General features: G+C 38.7%; 1 protein-coding gene across 1 annotated transcript; it reads left to right on the forward strand.

Annotated features, from left to right (window-relative positions):
* Window positions 1-5,547: 5,547 nt before the first annotated feature.
* Window positions 5,548-25,477, forward strand: fmr1 (fragile X messenger ribonucleoprotein 1). The gene is made up of 15 exons (XM_039648680.2): window positions 5,548-5,838; window positions 7,251-7,303; window positions 7,529-7,622; window positions 7,755-7,826; window positions 8,349-8,497; window positions 8,582-8,675; window positions 8,762-8,878; window positions 11,448-11,618; window positions 11,757-11,835; window positions 11,935-12,047; window positions 15,114-15,200; window positions 18,630-18,828; window positions 19,295-19,480; window positions 19,680-19,759; window positions 24,895-25,477. The coding sequence occupies exons 1-15, from the start codon at window positions 5,788-5,790 to the stop codon at window positions 25,060-25,062; spliced, it is 1,713 nt and encodes a 570-aa protein (XP_039504614.1). The 5' UTR covers window positions 5,548-5,787; the 3' UTR covers window positions 25,063-25,477.
* Window positions 25,478-25,865: the final 388 nt, after the last annotated feature.

The following is a 25,865-nucleotide window of genomic DNA, read 5'->3' on the forward strand; positions in this document are numbered from 1 at the left end:
TACCACCACCACCAGCCTGCACAGTGGTAACAAGGCATGATGGATCCATGTTCTCATTCTGTTTACACCAAATTCTGACTCCACCATCCGAATGTCTCAACAGAAATCGAGACTCATCAGACCAGGCAACATTTTTCCAGTCTTCAACTGTCCAATTTGGGTGAGCTCTTGCAAATTGTAGCCTCTTTTTCCTATTAGTAGTGGAGATGAGTGGTACCCAGTGGGGTCTTCTGCTGTTGTAGCCCATCCGCCTCAAGGTTGTGCGTGTTGTGGCTTCAGAAATGCTTTGCTGCATACCTCGGTTGTAACGAGTGATTATTTCAGTCAAAATTGCTCTTCTATCAGCTTGAATCAGTCGGCCCATTCTCCTCTGACCTCTGGCGTCAACAAGGCATTTTGGCCCACAGGACTGCCGCATACTGGATGTTTTTCCCTTTTCACACCATTCTTTGTAAACCCTAGAAATAGTTTTGCGTGAAAATCCCAGTAACTGAGCAGATTGTGAAATACTCAGACCGGCCCGTCTGGCACCAACAACCATGCCACGCTCAAAATTACTTAAATTGCCTTTCTTTCCCATTCTGACATTCAGTTTGGAGTTCAGGAGATTGTGTTGACCAGGACCACACCCCTAAATGCATTGAAGCAAGTTCCATGTCATTGGTTGATTAGATAATTGCATTAAAGGGGGGGTTGTTATTTTTTTCTTTGCATGATTGTGTTCATGGGGTGCAATATAACATGTATTCGTGGTTTTTCGTTTTTAAAAAGTCTTATTTTTCATAAACTTCACGTTTATTGTCAGCCGCGCTCTCCTCTGTCCCCTGAACGAGCGGTTCACTTCCTGATTCTATGAAACCACTCCCTCAAAAACACGTAGTGGACTCAAATTGGTTAGTTTGGCCCAGTGTGTTGTGTTTGGCTAAACTGTCGCTTACGTTGTCCGGAAAGTTAACGCCCATTACCTTTACGGGCGAAACGGGCACGTCATGAGCTCCAGTCCAGATGTAAATATGTGTCGAACTGCAGTATCAGTTTGACCCAGAATCAGACCGAGAAAGCCGCGATGAAGAGAGTCAAACAGAACCTCACCACACACGGCTCTTAATAAACGTTTATGAATGATAAATAGACACATTTTGTTTAACTTTATACACGTTTGTTTTACACAATAGCATCTGATTGGCAACAATAGCAAATCGAAAATAACGTCATAAAACATATATACATGAAAAATACATTTACAACATTAGTACTTATACAAAATTCATGTTTGTACGCGTTTGTCGTAGACACAAAATAACTAATAGCCTAGTGGCAATAAAGCCAGCGCTGGCATTTGAAAAAAATAAAACACAACGGCTACGTCTGGAATTATACATGCAAATACATTTAAAATGATTAAGTCTTAGCCTACTTACAGGTTGTGGCCCAACAACTGCAGGTTTTAAAGTTGGATCTGCTTCATGTTTTAGTTGTTGAATCCGGTGTTGGAGATTCTGGAATCTGTCTTCCGTAAAATGCGCAGCACAGAGCGCTAGATTACGATTGTCATTTTCAGGAACATAATCGAACATAAATAGTATCCATTGTTGACGAAGTACAGCGTCTGTGGGAAGCTCGAAGACAGAAGACCTGACAGCTGCGTGAACAACACACTCGACGTGCCTCAGAAATATGCGCATGCCCTTTTCTGCATATTCCGGAGGGAGTGGTTGATGCAAATGTGTGGGTTAGTGACGTACCATAACCCAGCTGTAGTCCCAATCGAGTCGTTTTTGTAGGCAATATACTTCCTGATTTATAAAAGACAATATCTCTGCTTACACTGAACTTTCAGCGCTGCAACTTTGCAGATACTGTTCATGCACCAACAGCAACATTACACACTATTTAAAATCAAAAAAGTGAAATCACAGTCAACCCCCCCCCCCCTTTAATGAAATTGAACAGGTGTTCCTTATGATCCTTTAAGTGATTATATATATATACATATATATATATATATATATATATATATATACTGTATATATATATATATATATATATATATATACATCAATGTATTTAGTATACAATTTGGACACCTCCATTCACATATTCTCTCCCTTGGACTCATGGGATAGTAAAGTGTCCATCAAATGAGCATTTCTGAATCTCGCCGGAAGTAGAGGATCATTAAGGACTAGATGCTTTTCACCTAACTGTTTTATGAATATGTCTTACATACTGTCTTTCACCTACTGCATATATTACGGTATCAGTTTCATGACATGTGGTCAAAATACTCACAACTCAACCAAATACAGAAACGTACTGCAAAAGTTCACAACCAAATACAGAAATGCACCTCAAATAACACAGACCACAATGGAAATATTTCTAGGGGACCCCAATAAGTGACAAATCCGGCTGGGACATGCTTTCAGCTCAAAGTCTACATTGTTTTATTTTATTATGATTAATTTTTGCAAAACATGCAGAGGAGGCATGTTTATGACATACAACTTTACAGCTGGCTTAATCTCCTTTTATTATTGCTGTTATTGCTGAATAGGGCTAAGGCAAAATCATTGTATTTTGTAGCCGCAGACCGGTCAGGGTGCCCATGTCCATGATGACCCCTTTCCACTGCCGAATGCGTCAACAACAATAGGCACGTAAGCATCAGAACTGGACCATGTAGCAATGGAATAAGGTCGCCTGGTGCGATGATTCCCATTTTCTTTTAAATCAGGTGGATGGTCTGGTGCATGTGTGCATTGTTTACCTGGGGAAGTGATAGCAGGATTGGGAAGAAGGCAGACCTCTGGAGGAAGTGTGATGCTTTGGGCAATGATCCGCTGGGAAACCTGGCATTCATGTGGATGTTACTTTGTACCACCTACCTAGATTGTAGCAGGATAATGCACTCTGTCAAACTGCAACAATTGTTCAGGAGGGGTTTGAGGAACATGGTTGAGTTGAAGCTGTTGCCTTGGCCTCCAAGTTCCCCAGATGTCAATTCGATTGAGCATCTATAGGGTCTGCTGTACAAACAAATCCAATCAATGGAAGTCCCTGTTGGCTTGAAAGATCTGGTTTAAATTTTGTGGCTGATCAATGTACATTAACATATCTCATTAATTTGGGCTTGAGTCTTGGCGACTTGATAGACTAAAGAATTCAAAAGTATTGTATTTTGTGCTGATGAGATCCTCCAGCATCTATCCTGTCGTCATTGTGATCGTATCGATCCATCTCACTGGTGGTCTTCCTCTGCAGCTTCCTCGAGCTTTTCAATCATGATGTCTTTTCCAGGGATTTCCCTTCAAACCATCTGACCAAAATTTGACAAACGCAGTTTCATCATTTGTGCCTCGAGTAATATTTCCTCCGTGATCTACTTGTCCACGGCACATGCAGGATTCTTCAGCACCGCATTTTGAATAAGTTAATATTCCCTTTGTCTTATTTCAGGATCATCAAGCTTTCACTGTAAAAAATAACCATGATTTTAACGGTAAAATACTGTAAAAATGCTACAGTGCAAAACTGTTAATTGGTCAACAGAAAGTTTCCGTACTATACACGGTAAATAACTGTGACATAATTTTACAGTAAAATACCGTTAAATTTACAGTTTTTGAAAGTGAAAAAGAACAAATCATTGTATAATTTACAGTGAAAAACTGTAAATTGACATTCCCACAATTCCCTGTGTGACACTTCACATTTTATGTATTTTTGTTGAAATAACTATGGTTCCTCATAGTTTTATTGTTTTTTTTTTCTAATCAGTTATGTACATTAGGGTCATATGTTACATTTAATGTTGTTAAATTAATGTTTATTGCATTTTTTTACAATGAGTGTTACAATGATGGTGCTTAATGTTTGTGTGAATGACATTGTGCAGCTTCTTTAATTAAGTATTACTTTATACAAGTATTCACTTGTGATGTGCTGTGATTGCTCATTTAACTCTCATCACTGCTGTGCTGTGATGATTGTTGGTTGTCAGTGTTTTACAATGGTCTAAAACAGATATCAATACATCAATAAGTTGGTAAATCCACATTTTATCAGAAAATAAATTACGGTTTATTACTGTAAATTTTAAGTTAAGTCTGTAAAACCATTAACATTCATACCGTATTTTTAACGGTAAAGTTCTGGCAACCACAGCTGCCATTTTTTACTGTAAAATTTACGGTTTATTTTTTTTACAGTGTTTTCAAGCAAACTTGGCAACCGAGAATATTCATAGCCGTCTCACCCAGTGCCAGACAACATAATATTTCTTGAGTGCTAGGTGAATCAGTGGTCACAAGGGCACCTAAAAGGTTCATACTTAATCTCATACTTAAGATAATCTCATTTTTTAGTCCATCAAGCATGAATGTATCAATGTTATCAGTTGACATGATCTTGGTCTTGGATTCCTCCCCATTCTAAAGCCGTTTGGTTGCTATTGGTTCAGTCCCCTCCTCAGATAGTCAATAGTGTTTTTTAATATCATAATGAATTGCCCACTTGTGATTTACCTAACAATTATAAAACAAATTAAAAACAATTATAAAGCCATTTGTAACATTATTCAAAGATACACTGTAAAAAATAAATGGTGTGTTACTGTTTTTAAGCTGTTAATTTCAAATACAGTATCACACCGTATTTTTAGGGTATGATGCTGGCAACCGGAGCTGCCTGTATTTATTTATTTATTTATTTTTTTCCCTGTGTAAAATCTAATTGGCACCCATATATATAAACTTTTGTCCTCGGTGGTGGACATTATATTTTAGAGAATTTATCTGACACCATACTTGTCACAGTTTTAAGTCTGCGTTTCCTGGTCTTTAAACATGACTGGCATTAATTTAGTGATCCAATGTATGACTTTTATAGGAAAATTATAATATTTTGTAATTATTATTTGAATCTGACTAATTTTCGAAATTTTCATTAGGCCAGGAAAATGGAGCATTGTTTCTAATTCAGAATATGACTTTCTGTAAAAACAGCATTGATTTAATACATTTCGACTGTACAGGAGTTACAGAAGGCCTAAATCATGTTTATCAGACATTTTAGAAGACACAACAAGTGAAAAGGGAAAGATATACAGCAAACACATGGGCCAACTCAAATGATACTCGAAGTTTACTTAAAGATACCTTATTAATTTCAATACATTTAAAGTAGGTTATGCCTCCTCTGTATGGATAGAAAATTGTTATATTGTTATATGAAAACAGGACATGTCCTGGGAAAACAGGACAGTTGGTCTCCCTATATTATGTTATCTCTTTCTTTTTTTATCTTATCTCATTCGCGTAAAACACGCATCCTCTCCATCACCATTACATCATTTTGATGTAAAAAAGACTGTTCAAGACTCGACATATGTTAAATGTACTTTTTTAAATGTATGTTGTTTAAAAAAAAGTATAAACTATTTATTTTGGATTTAAAAGAAAAAAATCCATAGCACGCCAAGTGCAGAAGAAGCAAAGCTGACGCGTGTCACGTGACGGCGGCGTGGCTTCTCGACAGAAGGGAAGCGGACCTGTGTCACGTGACGGGGGGGAAATAGGGAGGCTCTTGTGTTTACATCGATGCATTCAACAGCGGCCACTGCAGACCGTCTACACATCAATGTTTTGCTTTCATTTCGTTGAAAACGAGCACAAACATCGGTACACACGGTAGTTACGACACCGTCCGAGCATAAGGCTCTTGTGTGTTACAGAGCGCGCGCGTCTGCTGCAGCTGTGATCAGTTGTGTATTAGATTACTGGAGACATGGACGAGCTCGCGGTGGAAGTGCGAGGGGCGAGTGGAGCTTTCTACAAGGTGGGCTTTAGATCTCGTCTTATATGCCTCCTGTGTGTGCCTAACTCAACGGATTATGCAAATAATGTGTGTAAAATTTGGTCCAGTCCGCCGTGAATGCAGAGCTCAAATGCTCGATGGTGCAGTAGGCCTTCGAGGCCTCTTCGACGTGTGTTTGCAGCAGGCGTTAAAGATTCATCGAAATTATTCGATATCATGTGTATTATTAATGCATATCGAGTGTGCTGACACCGGAATCTGTTAACGTTAGCTGGCTCGGTTCTGTATGGATCTGTGTATGGCACACTGAGCTCTCCACTTATGGGCGATTGATGTAATGTTTTTCATTTTACATTTTAAAAACATCTGTATGGTTCTAGACCTTTAAAGCGTACATGACAATGTAAATGGTATTAAAATTAATTCATGTGTTTCCCCGAGTCTGTAACTTTATGCTTTAAAAGGGCGTTATCAATAGAGTTTATGGCAATTAAGTTGTGGTGTTGTAGCAGGTTATGAAAGCAGACACGTTAAATATCAGTGCATTTTATAATGCTTGTTTCCACGCCGGGGAAAAGCCACTGAAATGAATACTGTCCGAAAATATTTTAGTCAATTTATTTATAATTTTGTGTGCATTTTTATCACCCACTCAAAATAATAACAATAGGCTAGAAATTATAATTTGTCTGCATTTATGGATGGCTAGAATAATAATACAAAAATCATATGCTTACAAATGTTTACGGAATACCAGGGGATTTGTTTTTAAAATGTTTGTTTCCATACCTGGGAAAAGTAATTGAAATTAATACAGACAGTCCTATGAAATTCAAAGAACACTCAGTTTATATATTTATTTTCTATAATCCACTCTAAATAATAATAATAATAAACTGGAAATTATCATTTTACTGGTTTAATGGACTGCTAGAAAAGTAATGTGAAAGTCAAAGAATTTCATTTATCAGAATAATACAATTCTGTTGATATCATTCAGTGTGGACTGTGTTTTTTTTTTGACAAATAATGTTTTATTGGGAGACTTATTTGGAAGATGCTTTTGTGCATACATATACAAATGAAAAACAATCAAACAATTAGAAAGAAAGAAAGATAAAAACAGCACAAACCATCCCATACCTTTACATTGAATTAAAAAAGGTATGAAGAATAAATGTTAAAACATTACATTACCAAAATAATGCATTAGTCCAAGTGATTTCCATCAAGATAACAGGCAAAAGGGTGCCAGTGTTGGCCAAACCATTAAAATGTACCCTTCAAACGATATCTAATTTGTTCCAAGTGTAAAGTAGAAATGCACTCAAACTGTTGTTTATAGGCACCTTTGATGCCCTCCACAAAATGCAGTCTTGTCTAGGTTTTGAAGCAAGATCAGTGCATAATTAATACCTCATTATTTCTTCCAGGCTTATATTAAGGATGTTCAGGAGAGTACAGTCACAGTGTCTTTTGAGAACAAGTGAGTACCAACTTCAGCACACGAACGGCAAAATAGTTTCGTTTTCAGATATTTACAGTTTAAATTGTCTTCAATATAAATATACACTTGTCATACATGCCTATATAACTTTGTGATTTCTGATGGGGATGTTTCCTAATGCAATGTGTCAGAAATTATGTAACTAAATTTAAAAAGAAAAAAATAACGTTTTTTTTTTTTTTTTTAATTATTATTGCTTTGCAGTTGGCAGCCAGAACGACAGATTTCTTTCCAAGATGTCCGGTTTCCACCTCCAACCGGCTTTCAGAAAGAGATAAACGAGAGTGATGAAGTGGAGGTATGGGCTGTCAAAGATTGTTCAACATGGAAACCGTTCTTTAAACCTTGAACAAATATTACACACATGCACTAAAGTCTATATAGTACCCTTTTTTTGCGTATTTACCACATTTACCTGTCTCTTGCACAGGTTTACTCCAGGGCCAATGATAAGGAGCCTTGTGGATGGTGGCTTGCCAAAGTTCGCATGGTGAAAGGCGAGGTAAGCGAATTTGTATTGTTATATAGACCTTATGTAGCCCCGCCCCTTTTCTATAGACTTTATGCGTCTTTATGCAAAGTGTCTTTGAACTTCATTTCAGCGGTAGCCAATATTTCTATGGCGTCGCTGTCAAAGAGCAATTGGTGAAGTGGATAAACTTATTGTAACAAGTTATCATTAGCATTATAATATTTGAAGCATGAAGAATTTATCATAAATGCCAGTAGATCGGGAAGATTTCAAAATGAGTGGTTCATTCATAAATCAATAAGATCTTACCTTCATGCTGTAGAAATACAAACTGGAATTCAGAACACAAGGAGCGGGGCTACATAAGGTCAATAAAAGTAGATACAATTTTAGTAGTTTATGTACAAACTACTAGCAAAAACACTTAAACATGGTCATTAAATGGTAGTGATCAACAGTAAGGGTTCTCCTGGATACTATACATAGGCATGAAGGTGAATGCTGATTTATGTGATGTATTGTAACTGTTTTGTTGCTCTGTCCTGCACTTAGTTTTACGTGATAGAATACGCAGCCTGTGACGCAACGCTAAATGAAATCGTCACATTAGAGAGGCTACGACCTGTGAACCCCAACAAAGCGGCGTCGAAGAACACCTTTCTCAAAATCAGACTAGATGTTCCTGAAGACTTGAGACAGATGTAAGTTCAAGTGGATTCTTTGTTTGTCTAACTTTAATTTGTGTGTGAGGTACATACTTAACTATCGTTTTTGTTTTTGGGTAGGTGCGCAAAAGACTCGGCACATAAAGACTTCAAAAAAGCGATCGGAGCCTTTAACGTCACTTATGACTCGGAAGAAAAGCAGTTGGTTATTTTGGTAACTTGGAATGTTTTAGATCCAATTTTGAACGCATGTATGATTTTTGAAGTCTTCTTGAGTGTATTGTTTTCTCTCTCTTTCAGTCTGTTAATGAGGTCACCTCAAAGCGAATAGGCATGTTGAGTGACATGCACTTCAGGAGTCTGCGCACAAAGCTGACGCTGATACTGAGGAATGAGGAAGCAACCAGACAGCTGGAGGTATTGCCCTGGACTCTGTGACGTTTAGTGTCAGGTTCAACACACTCACTCACGACTAAGTCCACAAAGACTTTACTGATACTCTCAAGCGGTCTACTGTTTGTTTGTTTTTTCAGTAGTGCAACCGTATTTTATTGCTGTAATTTAACTGAATCAAGGAAGGCTGGTGGTGTTATCATGAATTTCACTGGTTTATTACTTACCATTATAAAGTCATGCAGCATATCACTGGACACTAATGCCATGCAATGGCTGTAGGGAAAGTCTATATTTAAAAGGTGCAAAAGGGTATTACGTGCATACATGCACCACTGTGATGGCCCATGCTTCTGCTATGGCATAATATGATACCCTCTTGATATGCAGAGCTATATTTACAGATGCATCGGTATTGTTTTAGCTCTTAAAATGTGTATAATGAAAAAAAATGGTGTGATCAAATAATACACACTTGGGGTGAAAACGCAGTTGAATGTGACAGATTGACCTGGACACACACGCACACACATACAAAGTTATGTATATATATAACTTTGTACATTTTGAAGTTACGTTCAAAAATCTGGTGCTCTTTTGTGTGCTCCAACCCATGTTCATTGTGCAAATTGAACAAAGGAAAAGTCTGTGGATTGACTTGTAGTAGTTCACTTTTTAAATAACTTTAACCCCCATGTCATCCAAGATGTCCATGTCTTTCTTTCTTCAGTTGAAAAGAAATGAAGGTTTTTGATGTAAACACTCCAGGATTTTTCCCCATATAATGCACTTTACTGATAACCAAACGGTTTAAGGTGCAAAAGACAGTTTCAGTGCAAACCTTGCCTTGCTCTGTTCTGTGATGCACGTTCGTGCATAGCTGTCAACATTGAACATTGAAAATAAGGGAGATTTCCCGGAATCCATTCCCAAAATGAGGGTTTTTTTTTTTACATGGTTCTTACCCTCAAATTTTAAAAATAAAGCACTAATCATTAAAAGTCTAAAGAGTTTATAACTAGCCTACATATGTGTGAGAGTGAAAGAGAAACAATCTACATTTGGATTAGCGATGTGTTGCTCTTGCCTTTACAACAACAATTTCTACTGTTATCACACATCTTCCAAAATCCGCGAAATAGGGAAGTGGGCTGTCTGTTTATTTCAATAACTTTTACACTTTTTGTGTAGCTTTAAACAGCCTATATTTAGCCTGATGGTGGACCGTCACTCGGAAGACACACTTGTTATTGTAGCCTATCCTATTTTTATAGGCCCGGAATGTTTTTTTTTTTTTTTTTTTCATGTAATCACATTGTTAAGAGCATAAGAAACAAATGAAAAAAAAGAAAGAAGATATTTTATTCATATGTTATGCTATGACCTCTGTAGTGGACACCAGGACTCGATTGTTAAAAAAAAAATGACATGAATTACATATAGGCTAAAATAATGGCGATAATTATTATTAATTTTAGCTGTTATTTGTTTAAATTACAATAGTAGGCTATGCTTTTAAGTAATATCACGTCGGTTGTATTTTGACATTATCAATACAATTGCTGCCCTCAAATGTTAATCTAAACTAAAATAAACCTTTGTTTATAACTTCTACTATATTCCATTTCATTTTGTCCAAGGAGCTGTTTTGTTTTATATGCTCCTAAGAAAAGTCAAGTATAGTGCCATCTTTGTTCAAAGTTAAAAAATATCATACTTTATGATGTTAGTTTTAATAAAAATATAATAATAAAAAATTAAATCAAGGAAATTTCTCTGCCATTTCTTTCTTTTTGCTGTATTTGAAACGTACCGAACCATATCGAACCGTGACACAAGTGTATCGTATCGAACCGAACCATGAATTTTGTGAACCGTTACACCCCTAATATATATATATATATATATATATATATATATATATATATATTTAAAAAGAATATATATATATATATATATATATATATATATATATATAATTTATATTTTAAATTAGCACATATGAAGCATTGAATAGTTTTTTTTTTATTAATTAAATTGTAGTGTTTCATCCAGTGTTTGAATTTGTATGCGTTTTATGGTTTGAAATGTCTTTAAAAGAACATCTTTGATTTTTTTTTTTTTATTTAGTTATTTTTTCATTATTGACTTCTGTTTAATTGAATAAATTGTTTATGTCTATAATCAACTACTTTATTAATGCAGTTATTTCTTTGCATAAGTGTGTTTGATTTGGAGAATGCTATAAAATGTGAGGCTAAACAGTGCTGGATTTATTTATTTATTTTTTTTGTACGGTACAAGTGTAGCTGGACTGCTGAGGGCTTTTGAACCCACTGTTGAGTTTCGTACAGAAAGCACTCTTGTGTTGTGTATCAGGCAGCGCTGCAATTTCACACGTGAAAATGTGCTCAAAATCTAATGCTGTAGACACGTCCTTGCAAATCCTCCCCAAAAGCCTCAACTGAACTGAACATGCATTTAACCATAACATTTAAGCAGCTTAAATCTAGAGAAGTTACCACTTTTAAAACACATGGCATCATGGTTTTCCATTCGCTTATTTAATTAAAAAAAAATATATATCTTCCAGAGCTCTCGGCAACTGGCTTCAAGGTTCCATGAGCAGTTTGTGGTGCGTGATGACCTCATGGGATTGGCCATAGGCACCCATGGGGCGAATATCCAGCAAGCCCGAAAGATTCCTGGGGTCACAACCATAGATCTGGATGAAGAGACCTGCACGTTTCACATCTATGGAGAGGTAACTGCTTTATTGGGGACATTCTGGTGTAGGTAAAGTCAATTAAATAAATGTGATGGCTGTTAGAATATGTGAGCCTAAAACTCATATCCGAGATGTCTTGATGGGTCTTTGTGATGAATTTTGTTTCGATTCCAGGACCAGGAAGCTGTACGGAAGGCCAGAAGCTACCTGGAATTTTCTGAAGATATTATCAAAGTTCCTAAGAATTTAGTCGGTGAGGACAAACGAAATGAGCAACTTTCTCCTTTCTGTCCGTCCTGCACCGTGATGGTTAATGTGAATCATTAAATTATTTTCTACCCCCGTCCTGCAGGAAAAGTCATTGGCAAGAGTGGGAAGCTGATTCAAGAGGTTGTGGATAAATCGGGAGTTGTCAGAGTTCGAGTGGAACCTGAAAACGACAAAAAGCCTTCTCCATTAGAGGAGGTCAGTGAGTGGGCGGCTGAACACACTCGTTGTTGTATTTATGGCTGGCAGAAGTGATGATGCACGAGAAAATGCATTAATTCATAGTAATTTGTGAAGACTGGATTATAGCCTGCATTAATCAATGCAATTGATAGCCTACAATCTACAATGCAATCTAGCGAAATTGCATATATATATATTAATTGGTTTCACTGTAGACATTTATGTTCAGAAGGTGTTGAGAGGAAGTATTTTGTGTACCTAGTGCAATTTTTTTACACAAAGTGATTAAAAAATATAATAAATAAAAAAAAATGAAAAAGACAAAAATGTCCATAAGGATGCACAAGGGTTTAGTATGCCACTTGAAACAGGGTTTCCGCGGATCCTTAAGTTTTAAATTAGATTTTTAAAATATATGGCCATAAAAAGTCTTATTTCCTTATGAAAGGTCTTAAATTTTAGATGACACTTCGACTTACCCATATCTAAATGTTTTTCAAATTAAAACTTTAATTGGCGTACGTATTAATTTTTATTGGCCTATTATATCTTTGTGGATTTGTTTGTTCACGTGACAATGGGCTTTATGCCCAGCTGCACTACTTCCTGAACTTCAGCCAGCTCCTTGTTTCCTGTCTGCCATTATTGGTCAAATTGATTAATTCAGGTGTACCTGACCTCAGTAGTCATGGCAACAATAATCAGACACACCTGAATTAATCAATTTGGCCAATAATGGCAGACAGGAAACAAGGAGCTGGCTGAAGTTCAGGAAGTAGTGCAGCTGGGCATAAAGCCAATTCGCATCACATTCGCGGCAGAATAACGTCTGGGACTCTGGGTCCTGCACGCGAGAGAAGAAAGTTGGCAAATGTCAGTTCAATCGTAAGTTAATTCTTTATGTGCATGGGGGTGTGCGATGTTTATATTGTCTATTATGATATTCTAATTGTTTTAACGATATGTACGAGGCACTGTGAGCTGACATCCCATTTGTCTCTCGTGCTTTCACTGCATGATGTGTGCAGTTATAGGCATAGACATGTAGGCTATTTATTATGTCTATGGTTATAGGTATGTCCCCAAATTAGTTTTTGTCTTATGTTATGTTATATTATGTTCTTATATTAGAATTTCACTTCAGTAAGAGTGCCGTTTTCCTGTGTAGGAGTGTGATATTTATGTTATATAATAGTTAAATTACTTACTTTTAGACATAACATTATCAAAATTGTTTGTTTTCCCTTTATTTCGCCGACTAGCATTTCAAAATGAAACCGTAGCAACAGAGTCTCAGTGCAAAAGACAGCGTTGATTTCTTGAATGAAATCCGCGTTTTGAACGAATCATTTTAACGATTCAATGAACAATCACTTGCTTCTTTCCCGAACAAATCAACCATTTGAACCAATCGGTTGAATGAATGACTCTCAACTGGCTTAAAGGGTTAGTTCACCCAAAAATGAAAATTCTGTCAGTATTTACTCACCCTCATGTTGTTCCAACCCTGTAAGACCTTCGTTCATCTTCGGAACACAAATTAAGATCCTCCATACTAGTCCATAGTCTTCTTGAGGGATTGAAACTTGCCGGCCTCAAAGTTAGTTATTAAATGCATTGTTAAAATAGTCTAAGTTACTACATTGGCTCAATCTTAACTTTATCAAATGACGAGAACATTTTTTTGTGCGCAAAAACAAACAAAAATAACGACTTTATTTCAACTATTCACTTCCTTCTCTATGGACCTCTGGTCAGTTAACGTAGTGTGATTGCGTTAAGCTACGTCACACGTAGGCTCACTATTGGCCGACGCTGGTCATGTGTGTGATGCGTGTGACGTACAATAACAGAAGCTTACGCTATTAAACTAGTAACCTGACTCGAGGCAGAGAGTGAAGTAAATGAATAGTTGAAATAAAGTCATTATTTTTGTTGTTTTTTTGTCCACAAAAATTATTCTCGTCGTTTGATAAACTTAAGATTGAGCCACTGAAGTCACTTTGACTATTTTAACAATGTCTTTAATAACTTTTCGAGGCCGGCAAGTTTCAATTCCTCAAGAAGCCTATGGACTAGTATGCAGGAGTGATCCAGCTCTCAGATTTCATGAACGAAGGTCTTACGGGGTTGGAACAACATGAGGGTGAGTAAATATTGACAGAATTTTCATTTTTGGGTGAACTATCCCTTTAAGACACTGACTTGTCACTGGCAGTTATAGTTTCATTTTTAAAGTAAAATGTTAAAGGTAGAAATCATCTAATATTTAAATATTGATAAAAAAAAAACCTTATATTCATTTTTTTTTATGCAATTGTAAATGGAGTGTAAATATTAATGCCACTTCTGATGCTGCTTCTGTCACCTCTGCACTGCAAAGATGGATTTTGATTGAATGATTTAATTTGACTGCTAACAGGGGTACTGTATAATTATTGTGTAATTAAGTATTATTGTATAAATAAGTATAAGTACTGTATAAGTTAATTTGTCAGTATTTGACATAAAACGTGATGCATAACTCTAAATAAGATTAGAAAAAAAATGGCCATAAATAGGTGAAAATGCCCCTGGAAATCAATTTAAGGTGACAAATATTGCACATTAATTAATCACTGCTGTGAACTGACAACTGCATAGAATATGACAAATATAAATATCTTTGGGAGTCTGCTGTTAACAACAGGCCTAAACCAGCCATGGCACCAGCACAAAAACACAACCAGTAAAATATCATCTAATTATTATCAACAAATGTTGAAAATAGCAAGATATACTTTTGTCAATATTGCACACCCCTAATGTATGCTATTAATTTTGATTTCTTCAGGTCTTAAAAAGGTCTCAAAAGCCTTAAAGTTGACTTTAAAAAGTGTGCAGGAACCCTGTGAAATCACACGAGATCATTCAGAGAGCCTACATATCACTTATATAAAGCTTGCAAAAATCCTGATCGCACCATCCCTAATATATACATCCTGCTCCTTGGTCGACTGTATTTATCCAATATGGAATTTATCATTCATGTTGACAAATTATAATTCATACTGCCTTCTCATACTTCAATTGCAACTGTAGGGAATGGTGCCGTTTGTGTTTGTTGGGACAAAGGAAAGCATTTCAAATGCACGTATTCTGCTGGACTACCATCTGAATTATCTAAAGGTAAGAAACACTTTTTAGGTTGCTTGCATAATTACTATTGGTCATACTTGTGGTTATTGATTAAAATAATCTGTAAACCCTGACTATTAAACTTTGGTGTTTAACTATTTCCGTTTATTTTACAGTTTATGTTTGGCGGTCAATAAAAAAGAACAAATTGATAGTGTTGCAATAAAGAATTGACTAGAGACCATGGGCTTCATTCTCTCAAATATTATTGAGAATAAAATTATTCTAAACTGCTATTTTATTTTTAATTTCTAACTGAAAAATAAGTTTAGAAATACGGTATTCCCCAAAACATTTCTTTTAGATATTATCATATATATTTTTTTCTCTTAAGATAGTTCTTTAAACAAAACTTCAGAGGAATTTGAGTTCCTGAAAAGAATATTCTTAAAAATCACCATAACCTTAAAGTTGTCGTTAATACACAAGGTAAGACGTTTATTGAATTTTTGGAGCGCGCAAATGAATGCACCAGACATGCTCTTAAAAATAATCAAACTATAATTTCTAGAAAGCTCTGTGGATATTTGAAATCAACACAAACACACCCCTCTCTTCATTGCTCCACCCCCAAAACGTCTAAAGTGTCTCTTTCATCATAGCTGAAGCGAAGCAAAATAATGCTTCTCTAATAAAACTAAGGGTGTATTCACACCTGCCTTGTTTGGTTCGATTGAATCGAACTTTAGTTCGTTTCCCCCCTTGGTGCGGACCTTTTGGGCTGTGAATACAGCAATCAAACTCTGGTGCGGACCAAATAACCGAACCGAGACCCGGCTGAAGAGGTGGTCTCGGTACTGTTTACGATGTCAACATGAATCGACCCAATTGCAAGAAAGCACTTAACTGCGTCGCTGCCGGCGCGCTGTCTGGCCACACGATACTGTTGCGCGTCGTGTCGTGTGTGCATCATTGGAATGGAATGAATGAATGAATGAGTGAGTGTGTGTGCATCAGGACATTCACATACAGAGCGTTCTCTTTAGTCTAATCGCGCATAGATGCAAAAAAAGCATTTGCAGTTCATATAATGTAACAGTAGAACAATACAGGATGATGCTGCTTTAATTACATTAAACTGGACAAACTTAATTGCAAGTGTTAACATTGACAGCACTTGTTAGGCCCTATTACAATAAAAAACCTCATTATTTGAATGTGTCAACATAGCCCCTCTCTATGAATGAAAACTTATACCTTATCCGTCTCCTGTGCAGTGCCACTTGTAACGCAAAGTTGAGATGTTGCCCTGAGATAAAAAAAAAACAGTAGATTGTCAGATGAAAAGATGCACGAGAGACGAGAGTTGTCGTATTTCCCCGCATTTAATAGACCCCTTTTGCGCCAACGTCACAGTTACGTCACGGCGCTAGCTGGAGGCAAACTGGAAACTGGAAGTGAAAACTGGAGGCGGCCAATACAAAACAGCACAGATTCGGCTACATAATAAGGAGCTTAAATTATTGTTACTATTATTGAAAGTCATCTTGTTGTGTTGTTTGGTGCAAGAATTGATGAAAAATGAATATGCTGTATCTAGAACTTTTATTTCTAGAAAATATTCACATCATTAAAATCGCACTGTAATGTCACTCTTTTATAATGTTGTCTCGGCAGAACTGCGGATCGTACACACAAGTCTTGTACAGGACCATATAGGCATCTAAAGATTTATATGCCCTCAGTTTCTCTTTACTATCAGTTTCTCTACAAGGTAGGTGTAGAAGTCAGGCCACTCAACCAAGGTAACGTACGTTAATCCTGTCAGATTGTCCACGCATTGAGTGAGTGTGTAGGCGGCTACGGGTCGGCCAATCTGGTTCCGTCCGTTAAAAATAACTTTTGGAAATAACAATCGCGGTTCTGGACACTGAGTGACCTTACACATTAAGATAATATCGGATTTTCTCCAGTCATTGTTAAAAAACAAGTTAACAATCCTTGCTAACTAGTGTTAGTGAAGCGGCCAGAGGGATCTTTCTGCCTTCACCTAAGCTCCGCCCACTGTAAAACTGTAAAAGGGTCTATAGAACCACTCAAACGTTACACTCGTCCGCATACATGGGGATGAGCGAGGAAAAAGTACACAGACATTCAACTGTGGTCACAATAGATAAAGGAAATAAAAGAAAGAATACAAAGAAAATCTAACTGGCACTACACACATGTGCAGTTCTCATCTTAACACAGATTTCTATAATGCACAAATTGACCGTTACACACTGTCAGCATGCCATGGTAGGCGCACATGAGAGCATGTCTTCTCCGCCAGAACGTCTTCCAGCACATCGTCGTCTTCTCAAAATCCAAATCACAACATCGTATAGATGACATTACTCATTAGTTTCTTCATATTGCGTTTATACAAGATAACACAAAATTAATAAAAGAACAAATATTGCAGTATGAAATATCTCCATGCTGAGTCTATTTTGCACTTCCTGATTTCCCTACTTTAGAATCCTTGCCTAATGAATGGACGACCTTAGCACACCTGTGGTTTTGTTCACACATTTTGGTTCACTTGCAAAAAGAGCAGTGTGAAAGCGAACCGTACCAAAAAAAAAGATTTTATTTAGCAAGTGAACTATCAGACTTTCCTGGTGCTAACATTACAACAACAGCATATCTTGATTCTGTGATATGGCAAACCTCATGTATGAAGCAGAAAGAAAGCAACCTCCGTTTTCAAGCCTCCCCGCTTCGGTCTCTTCAATGCTGGAAAGCTTTTCTAATATTAACGCGGGAATATTTGAATATTTCTAATCACCACCCTTCTTTTTCCAGTGGTATTCCTGTGAGCTTTTGTAATGTCTCTCACTCTCTCCTCCCCCATCATAAGCGGACACACCCCCTACTGCTGATTGGTTCAAAACGTGTTGTGGTGCTCAGTCTTATCCACTTTCAACAGTGTTTGTCAGAAATCGCTTACTGCACCTTTATAAAAGCGCGAACACCCTCTGAGGTGTTTGAGTTGGTCAGTAAGCTTTCTGATAGAACTGCCATACAATCAAATCAGTAATCCAAAGCCTCTCATTTTCCCAAGACAACACTTCTTAGAATTTCTTAGAAATTTAGGACATTATTAAATTCTTTCCCAAGAAGAATTTCCTTAATATGTCCCCGGAATATCATCGACACCTGGGGTTGTTTTTTGACCTTAGCATTTGTTGTTTTGTGCTGTTGTTGGTACAAGTTCTGCTCTAATAAGCATTTTACATTTCCTTCAGAATACTTACTATTTTCGTTGAGAATATTCTGATCGCAGAGCACATTATTACTCGTTGCAAAGCAGCAATTGTTGACTAGGGACATACTTAATGCCCCAAAGATAATCATGTGATGTTCACTTCTCTGATTTAGCCTCTTTGTTTGTGTGTGATGGTAACATTGTTCATGTTTTTTCTGTTTTTTTTTCAGGAGGTTGATCAGCTGCGAATGGAGAGACTGCAGATTGACGAACAGCTCAGACAGATTGGAGGAGGACCCAGAGCTCTGCCGGGACGACCTGAGAAGGAAAAACCCTTCATGGCTGATAATGGAATGGGACCATCACGGGGAGGCAGCAAACCTTTCGGTCGTGGAGGGAGAGGGAGACGGGGCCCCACACTGGCCTCAGGTATAACCAGCATCAAATGATAAACGTAGACTTTAACTAGTTATGGAAATTGGTGGCCAAACATCACATTTAAAATATTTTGACCTGATTCCACAGAAAGGTCTTAGATTAAGCCAGGATTAGGCCTTAGTTCAATAAGTTCATTTAAGTAGCTTTTATAAACATGTCTTAGAAAATAAAAAAAAACATTACTGGTGTGCATCTTGAGACAGAAAAATGGCACTGATGTATTTTAAGATGTGTTTCTGCGAGTTGCTTTCAGTTTAAACAGTTTGAACGTGCATTTTAGTCTGTAACTTGGCTTTAGCCTTTTCTGTGAAACCAGTCATTTCATTTAAAGACAACTGTTTTCATATGATAGTATTACTTTGTTGTAACATAATGGCCATTGGTTTGATATTTAAGCTTCATTCATCTACTAATTGATGCGTAGTGCCAATTATATTATTCACTATATTTGGCCCAGGCACCAATTCTGAGGCCTCCAATGCATCCGAGACCGAATCCGACCACAGAGATGAGCTCAGCGACTGGTCCCTGGCCCCCACAGATGAGGAGTCCATGGGTTACCCCAAAAGGGCCCCTGATGGACGCAAAAGGGGTGGGGGACCCCGGGGTCGTGGAGGGAGAGGAAGAGGAGGAGGATACAAAAGTCAGTTTTTAGAGATGTTACCTGTCTGAAGGGATTTTACAATGTCACGTACAGTAATTAAAAAAGTGTAAATCTGTTGATATCTAGATTTTATAAATGGACTGTATATTATACATTTCAGCTCATTTTACTTTTTATTTATTTATTTTCATGTCATGTATTTGTTTTTTTGTAATAGTCTGTTTTTGTCTTAAATCAGCTGAAGAAATGCACTGGAATGAGTCCCGCTCTCGTAGTTCCAGAGACTCAAAGCTGAGACCCCAGGAAGACTCATTGCAGGTCTGAATCAATATATATGATCAGTTATTTCAGTTTGTTTGTTTTTTTATTCACTATAACTATAGCAGATTGCACTTAGTAAGTTTAAATACAATATTTACACCAGTGTTGTCTTTTATGTATAAAAAAGGTTAGTTGCTAATGCCAAATTTTTCAAATAATTGCCTACTAGATTATCAGTAATGCTTGCAATACATTGTGTTGTTTTTGTTTTAAGCTTAATTATTTATACATCTTGATATTTTGTACAATGCCAGTGCACTTTCACCATAAAAAAGTATGTATTTTTTAAGTAAAAATTCTATTAAACACCCTACTTGATTTTAAAAGGTTAAAACATGAATACAAATTTGCAAATGAAACACTATATTGTGTTTATTTATTTGTTTATTTTCTAAATTGGAAGGTTTGGTAAGATTTTTTTTTAATGCTGCATTTTTTTTTTAAAAAAAAAGTCATATTTTGAAAAATTATTACAATTTAAAATAACTTTTATATATTAAAATGTAATTTATTCTTGTGATCAAAGCTGAATTTTAAGCATCATTACTCCAATCTTCAGTGTCACATGATCCTTCAGAAATTATTTTAATATCCTGATTTGTTGCTCGAGTTACATTTCTGATTATTATCAATGTGGTTAACGTAATCTCAGTTCTTTCTAGAAGAGGGAACAAGTACTGCGTAATATCTTACGCTAGGGGGGAAAACCTCTTTTCCACGAGATTTAGAAATTTTCCATAATTTTGAATGAATGTAAAACGCGTTGCGGCAGCATGCAGACATAGCCAAGATGGCTCGCTCGCATATTGGCTGTCCTGCGGCAACTGCAGCAGCCTATCAAGAGAGGCCCATGGTGACGTCAGATCCAATAGGGGCGCTTTGCGCCCACTACGTCACGTCCCGCTGAGACAGGTGTGGCCTGAACCTATAAATACAGCTCGATGGGCTGATATAATCTGTTTTTTCTTTGCCAAAGCAGACGACAACGTGTTGCATGCACGGCAAAGATACGCAATACTTGTTACCTCTTCTAGGCAGAACCAAGGTTAAATTAGTAACAGAGTACGGTCTGTTACACTAGGGGCACACTGTGTGAAACGCCGTGCTTATTGGCATCCAACACCAATGTCCCAAGGGGACTTAAACACCAGGGACTCACAGAGAGTCTAAGAAGAGGTTATATGTGTCATTCCCAACAAGTAGCATCCTAAGGAAGCTAATCCCATCAACAGTCTTCCACACAGTCAGGGTGAAAATGGTCGGCCTGAACTGGGTAATAGTATGGGTCTTACTCATTGCCCATTAAGTTTATTTTATCAAGCAGAAAGCGGTGCTCATGCGGTCTCAGTATTCTGGGGCAGACAGTACTGATCTTTAGACCGAAAGTAGTTTAGCCTGTAAGGCGGGAACCTCTAGATTATAAAACCTTATAAATATAGATGGGGTGGCCCAGTCTGCCTCCATAAAGATATCCTGCAAAGTAATCCGGCTATACCAAGCACACAACGAGGCCACGGCTCTTGTGGTGTGCGCTCTGACACCCAAAGGACACTGCAAGCCTTTAGAAGTGTAGGTCAGCGCTATGGCATCAACTATCCATCTGGATAGGCTCTGTTTTGATGTGGCTAGTCCCTTAGTACGTCCGCTGAACGAAACGAAGAGCTGCTCAGTCTGTCTGAAAACAGACGAGCGAGACACAGAAGTTCTTAATGCCCTGACTGGGCTAAGGAAGCTCTGAGCTCTAATAGCTCTAAACAACCTGAGCCCTGAACAATGTGTTTAGGCACGTACCCATGTCTTGGTTTGAGTATGACTTTCGAGTCATTTTGCCCCAATTCCATACACATTTCGCTTACTGAGTGCGCTTTTAAATCCCCTATGTGCTTCACTGAAGCAAGAGCCATTAGAAACACTGTCTTGAACGACAAATGTTTCATGTCTGATAAATAGATTGGCTCAACCGGGGCACCTTTCATTGTTTTCAAAACCGTCGAAAGGTCCCATGTGGGGACTGAATGGGGTCTGGGAGGATTCAGCCTCTTAGCTCCCTTAAGGAAGTGGATGACCAGATTGGTATTCCCCAGTGACTGGCCAGTTGCTGGTTTAGAAAACACTGCTTATGGCCGCCACATAAACCTTGAGCTTGGATGGGGTTCTGCCCTTATCCAGTAGCTCTTGAAGTAAGTAGAGAACTTCTGTAACCCCACAGTCTCGAGCTTTGCACCAGCCAGAAAACACAGACCATATTGGGGAATAGAGTCGTCTAGTAGACGGGCATCTATCCCGCGTGATCGTGTTTAACACTCCCTCCGGTAGGTTAGCGGGTACCGGTTGATGACCCATGCATGTAGGGACTACAGCTCCAGACGAGGATGCCAAATCGAGCCAAGGGGCTTGAGAGAGGAGGTCTTTCCTCATTGGTATTGGCCATGGGGCAGTGCTTGTCAGCTGCATGAGAACTAGGAACCAAGCCTGTTTTTCAAGAGCTGAGCCACAAGTAGCACTGAGCATCCATTTTCCCTGATTCGTTCCAATACCTGAGGCAGGAGCGAGACGGGGGTAAAGGCATAGAGTCGGCAGCGGGGCCAGACTTGGAGAAAAACTTCGGACAGTGAGCGCTTTCTTGGGACGCAAACAGGTGTACCTGTGCTCTGCCGAATGTCTCCCACTCCAGTTGGACCGTCTGTGGGTGCAGAGACAATTCTCCTGCTGGAACATTGTTTCTGGACAGTCTGTCTGTTCCCAAATTCAGGTGACCTGGCACATGTGCTGCTCTCAATAGCCCCTTTTACACCAAAGCATTTTGAGAGCCGGTTCGGAGCCGGTGCCTGCGTGCGAACCAGTTCTTTGTGTTTTGACAGCCAAAGAACCGGTTCTCGGCCAGGAGAACTGGTTCCAAAGCGGCACCAACTCTTTGCTGGACTAGAACTGTTCTTTTACCACGTCATGCTTACGTCGAGAGCTGGGGCGGGTTTAGATGTGTTCTAAACATCTTTTCTGACTATAATAAAGGATCGCAAAGGCAAGAGAAACATTTGCAGAAACACGATAGAGTCCGCCTTTGTAATTGTTATGCTTGAAGTTAACGCAAGCATTTCTATTTATGCAGTTTTTTTTATTGAAGACATTATAAGCAAAGAAGAAAAGTCACAATATAGAACAAATAAATGGAAAGAAAAAAAGTCACAATTACAGGGGTACATAACTTATCAGAAAAAATTACATATCAAACGAAAAGATTAAAAGACTTACATATTTCAATTGTTTTTAAAGCTTTCTTGGTACACGAGTTAGAGGTAATCCGAAAGTAAGGTTGTATTTGCAAGCGTTTCTAGCTAAGACGTATGGCGACGTACACAGTGACGTAACAACGTCGTTCCCTTGGCACTCTAGTCAGTGGAAAAACAAATAGGTTCTGAAGCGGTTCGCAAGTTGAACCAACTCCGAACCAACTTTGAACCAGCACCAGTTCCGAACCAGTTCTTTTTTTGGTTGAAAAGGGGTAAATGAGCGCAGATTTTGCTGAACCCAAACCAGGAGGCGTTCCGTCAACTTGTAAAGGTTTCGGGACCTGATGCAACCCTGGCAATTTATAAAAGCCACCACTGACATGTTGTCCGAGTGGACCAAGATGTGGTGATTTAAAAAAAAAAAAATTTTTTATCTGGGAACAAAAACGCCTCAGCGCGTTGTCGACTGACATGCTTCTACAGACAGTTTATGTGTATAAGCTTCTCCTGTTCTGGCCGAAGAACCAGGGGTGCGAGAGCCGCGTCCATGCACATTGTAAATGTGCGGGGTGCTAGGGAAAGGCCGAACAGTAGGACTGTGTATTGATATGCCTGGCCCTCGAAGGCCAATCTTAAGAATCGCCTGTGACGTGATTCGCTATTTGTAATTGGAAATACGTATTCTTCAGATTTATTGACATAAACCAGTCCTCTTAGCATGAGGATTTTCCTGGTTGTGAGCGTTCTGAAGTGGCGTTTCACAAGCACTTTGTTCAGCTGTCTTCGATCTAGAATGGGTCCGATACCCCCGTCTTTTTTTTTTTTGGTACCAGAAAATATCTGCTGTATAGACCCCATAAAGGCTCTATGGCCCCTTGCTCAATAGTTTCGCTATTTCGGCTCAAATTAGATGAGCAAACTGCAGCGAATAGCTTCTTTTTATAATTTTTTAGCACCCATTCTGTTACCCCGGGAAGCTTTGCCCACGCATTTGCATGAATAGCTAGGGGTAGAATGACATCTGGGCTCTGGCCGCAACATAGTGGCGACTGGAGAGCTTCGGTGTGCTGTAACGTAAACACTGTGCGTGCAGCGTTTGAGGCAGGGGTCGCGCTGATCACGACAGGCAGCCTGGCCGTGCTCGACTCCCTTTTGGCTGATAGAGAGCGAGAGCTTGCAGAGCTTGCTCAATCCTCAATGTCCGACTTCAGGATAGAACAGCTGGCCTCCTCTACAGATGCAGCTATCTCATCGTCATCAATGGTGGAGGCGACGGAGGTCGTTGGCCATCGGTGAGCGACTCAAGTGAAGCTGGCGGGCGAACCGGCGAGCTTTCGCGGGCTGGAGAACTGCTTTTTGCGGCGTGCCACTATAGCGACAAAATGCTAGGTGAGTCCTCAGTCACCATGGGTAATAGCTTGCATCCGCCGTCAGGGAGCGCGATAGCTGCATGATCCATACCCAGGTAGGAAACTCAGAAGAAATGGCGGTCCCCTACACTGAGTGCGGCTTGGCACGAGCCACAGGAACGAGGCATCTTTAAAAAGACGCTGCTCGTTTAGATGGAGAGAGTGTGAGTCGCAGCAGCGACAGTGATATTAAGGCCAGCGGCTTCAGATCCAAAGGCTCGTCCCACAGAAAGCTCTTTCTCAGACGGCGTGGCTTCTTCACTCTGGATCCAGCGATGCGAGAGCTTCGCTGAAGAGATGAAAAATCAGATTATATCAGCCTATCGAGCTAAACAATTTACATATAATGGAAGTTTTTGAGTTATTATTAGCAGTGTCCAAAGAACAAAACACAAACTAATTTGGAACTGGTACTTTTTTACATCCCTACTGCATTGCTTAATGTGTAAAAGCTTTCATCTTGTATAACCTGTCCAATCTGTGCATTTGCCAGATCCGCATCGACAGCAATAACGAGAGGAGCGTCCACACCAGCCGAGGCTCTCAAGCTCTGGCAGGAGACAGTGGAGGGAACCGGCAGAGACCCATAAAGGACCGAGTGATAAAGAAAGAGAAGCAGGATGTCCCCGACAGCCAAGCCGTTGTGAATGGCGTTTCGTAGAGAATAAATCGCCCCCTTCCCCTCATTGTCCCACTCAGCTCCACCGATCCGATGCTTCTTCATTAGAGACACATTAGGCCAAAGAGAACCAGGTCAGTAGGGCTGTCGCAAGACATGACATAAAGCACACTTTGTAATTGATAGTGGGGGTAAAAAGACGAGGTCTTTTGGTGTATGGTGTGTGTGGAATTTGGTAGTCTTCGTGGATTAGAGAGACCGGTCTCTAGATCACAACTGAAGCTACAGGTTTTCTAATTGACTTTCTAAATAACTACCTATGAAACTTAAAGAAGCTGTGGATTAAATGTCTCTCAAATGGAATCGTGACTTAAAAAAAAAGAAAAAAAAAGTTTTCCAAGCAATTGGTTTTTAAAGTTTTTGTTTTCCACAATGTCCAATAAAGGGAAAGTAACACATTGGAGGATGAACTCAAGCGCTCGGGGGCACAAGTTTATGCCACAACTCATGGCATACATTGTTTTTACACGCTTTGGTGTCCGTGGTCACTCGAGCCCATTCTGATGTGAGATCTTAGCCACATTATTAGCAAAAAAAAGAAAAAGAAAAAAAAAATGGTAAACTATGTTAACAACAAGAAAAAATGCTCCTGTCTGGATCTGTGCCTTCAACTAGTGTGGATAGTATCATAATTTGGTTGTTTAAATCAGGGAAGAAGACGTGAACAACACCTGTCTGAGTGTTGAAATCTCAGCCGACGACTAAAAAAAAAGGTGTTTTTTTTTTCTGTGCTGCATGGAAATCATGAACATTTTGTATGTCTGAAAAGCAGGATTCTATCAAGT

This window comes from Pimephales promelas, chromosome 9 (assembly GCF_988280905.1).
Source record: "Pimephales promelas chromosome 9, fPimPro1.hap1.1, whole genome shotgun sequence".
NCBI classification, from domain to species: domain Eukaryota; kingdom Metazoa; phylum Chordata; class Actinopteri; order Cypriniformes; family Leuciscidae; genus Pimephales; species Pimephales promelas.

Excerpts from the sequence above, each read along its gene's own strand:
- fmr1 (XM_039648680.2), top strand. The coding sequence starts at position 5,788 with ATGGACGAGCTCGCGGTGGAAGTGCGAGGGGCGAGTGGAGCTTTCTAC. Across the intron at positions 7,304-7,528 it reads ACAGTGTCTTTTGAGAACAA|TTGGCAGCCAGAACGACAGA; the intron begins GTGAGTACCAAC and ends ATTGCTTTGCAG. Across the intron at positions 8,498-8,581 it reads CCTGAAGACTTGAGACAGAT|GTGCGCAAAAGACTCGGCAC; the intron begins GTAAGTTCAAGT and ends GTTTTTGGGTAG.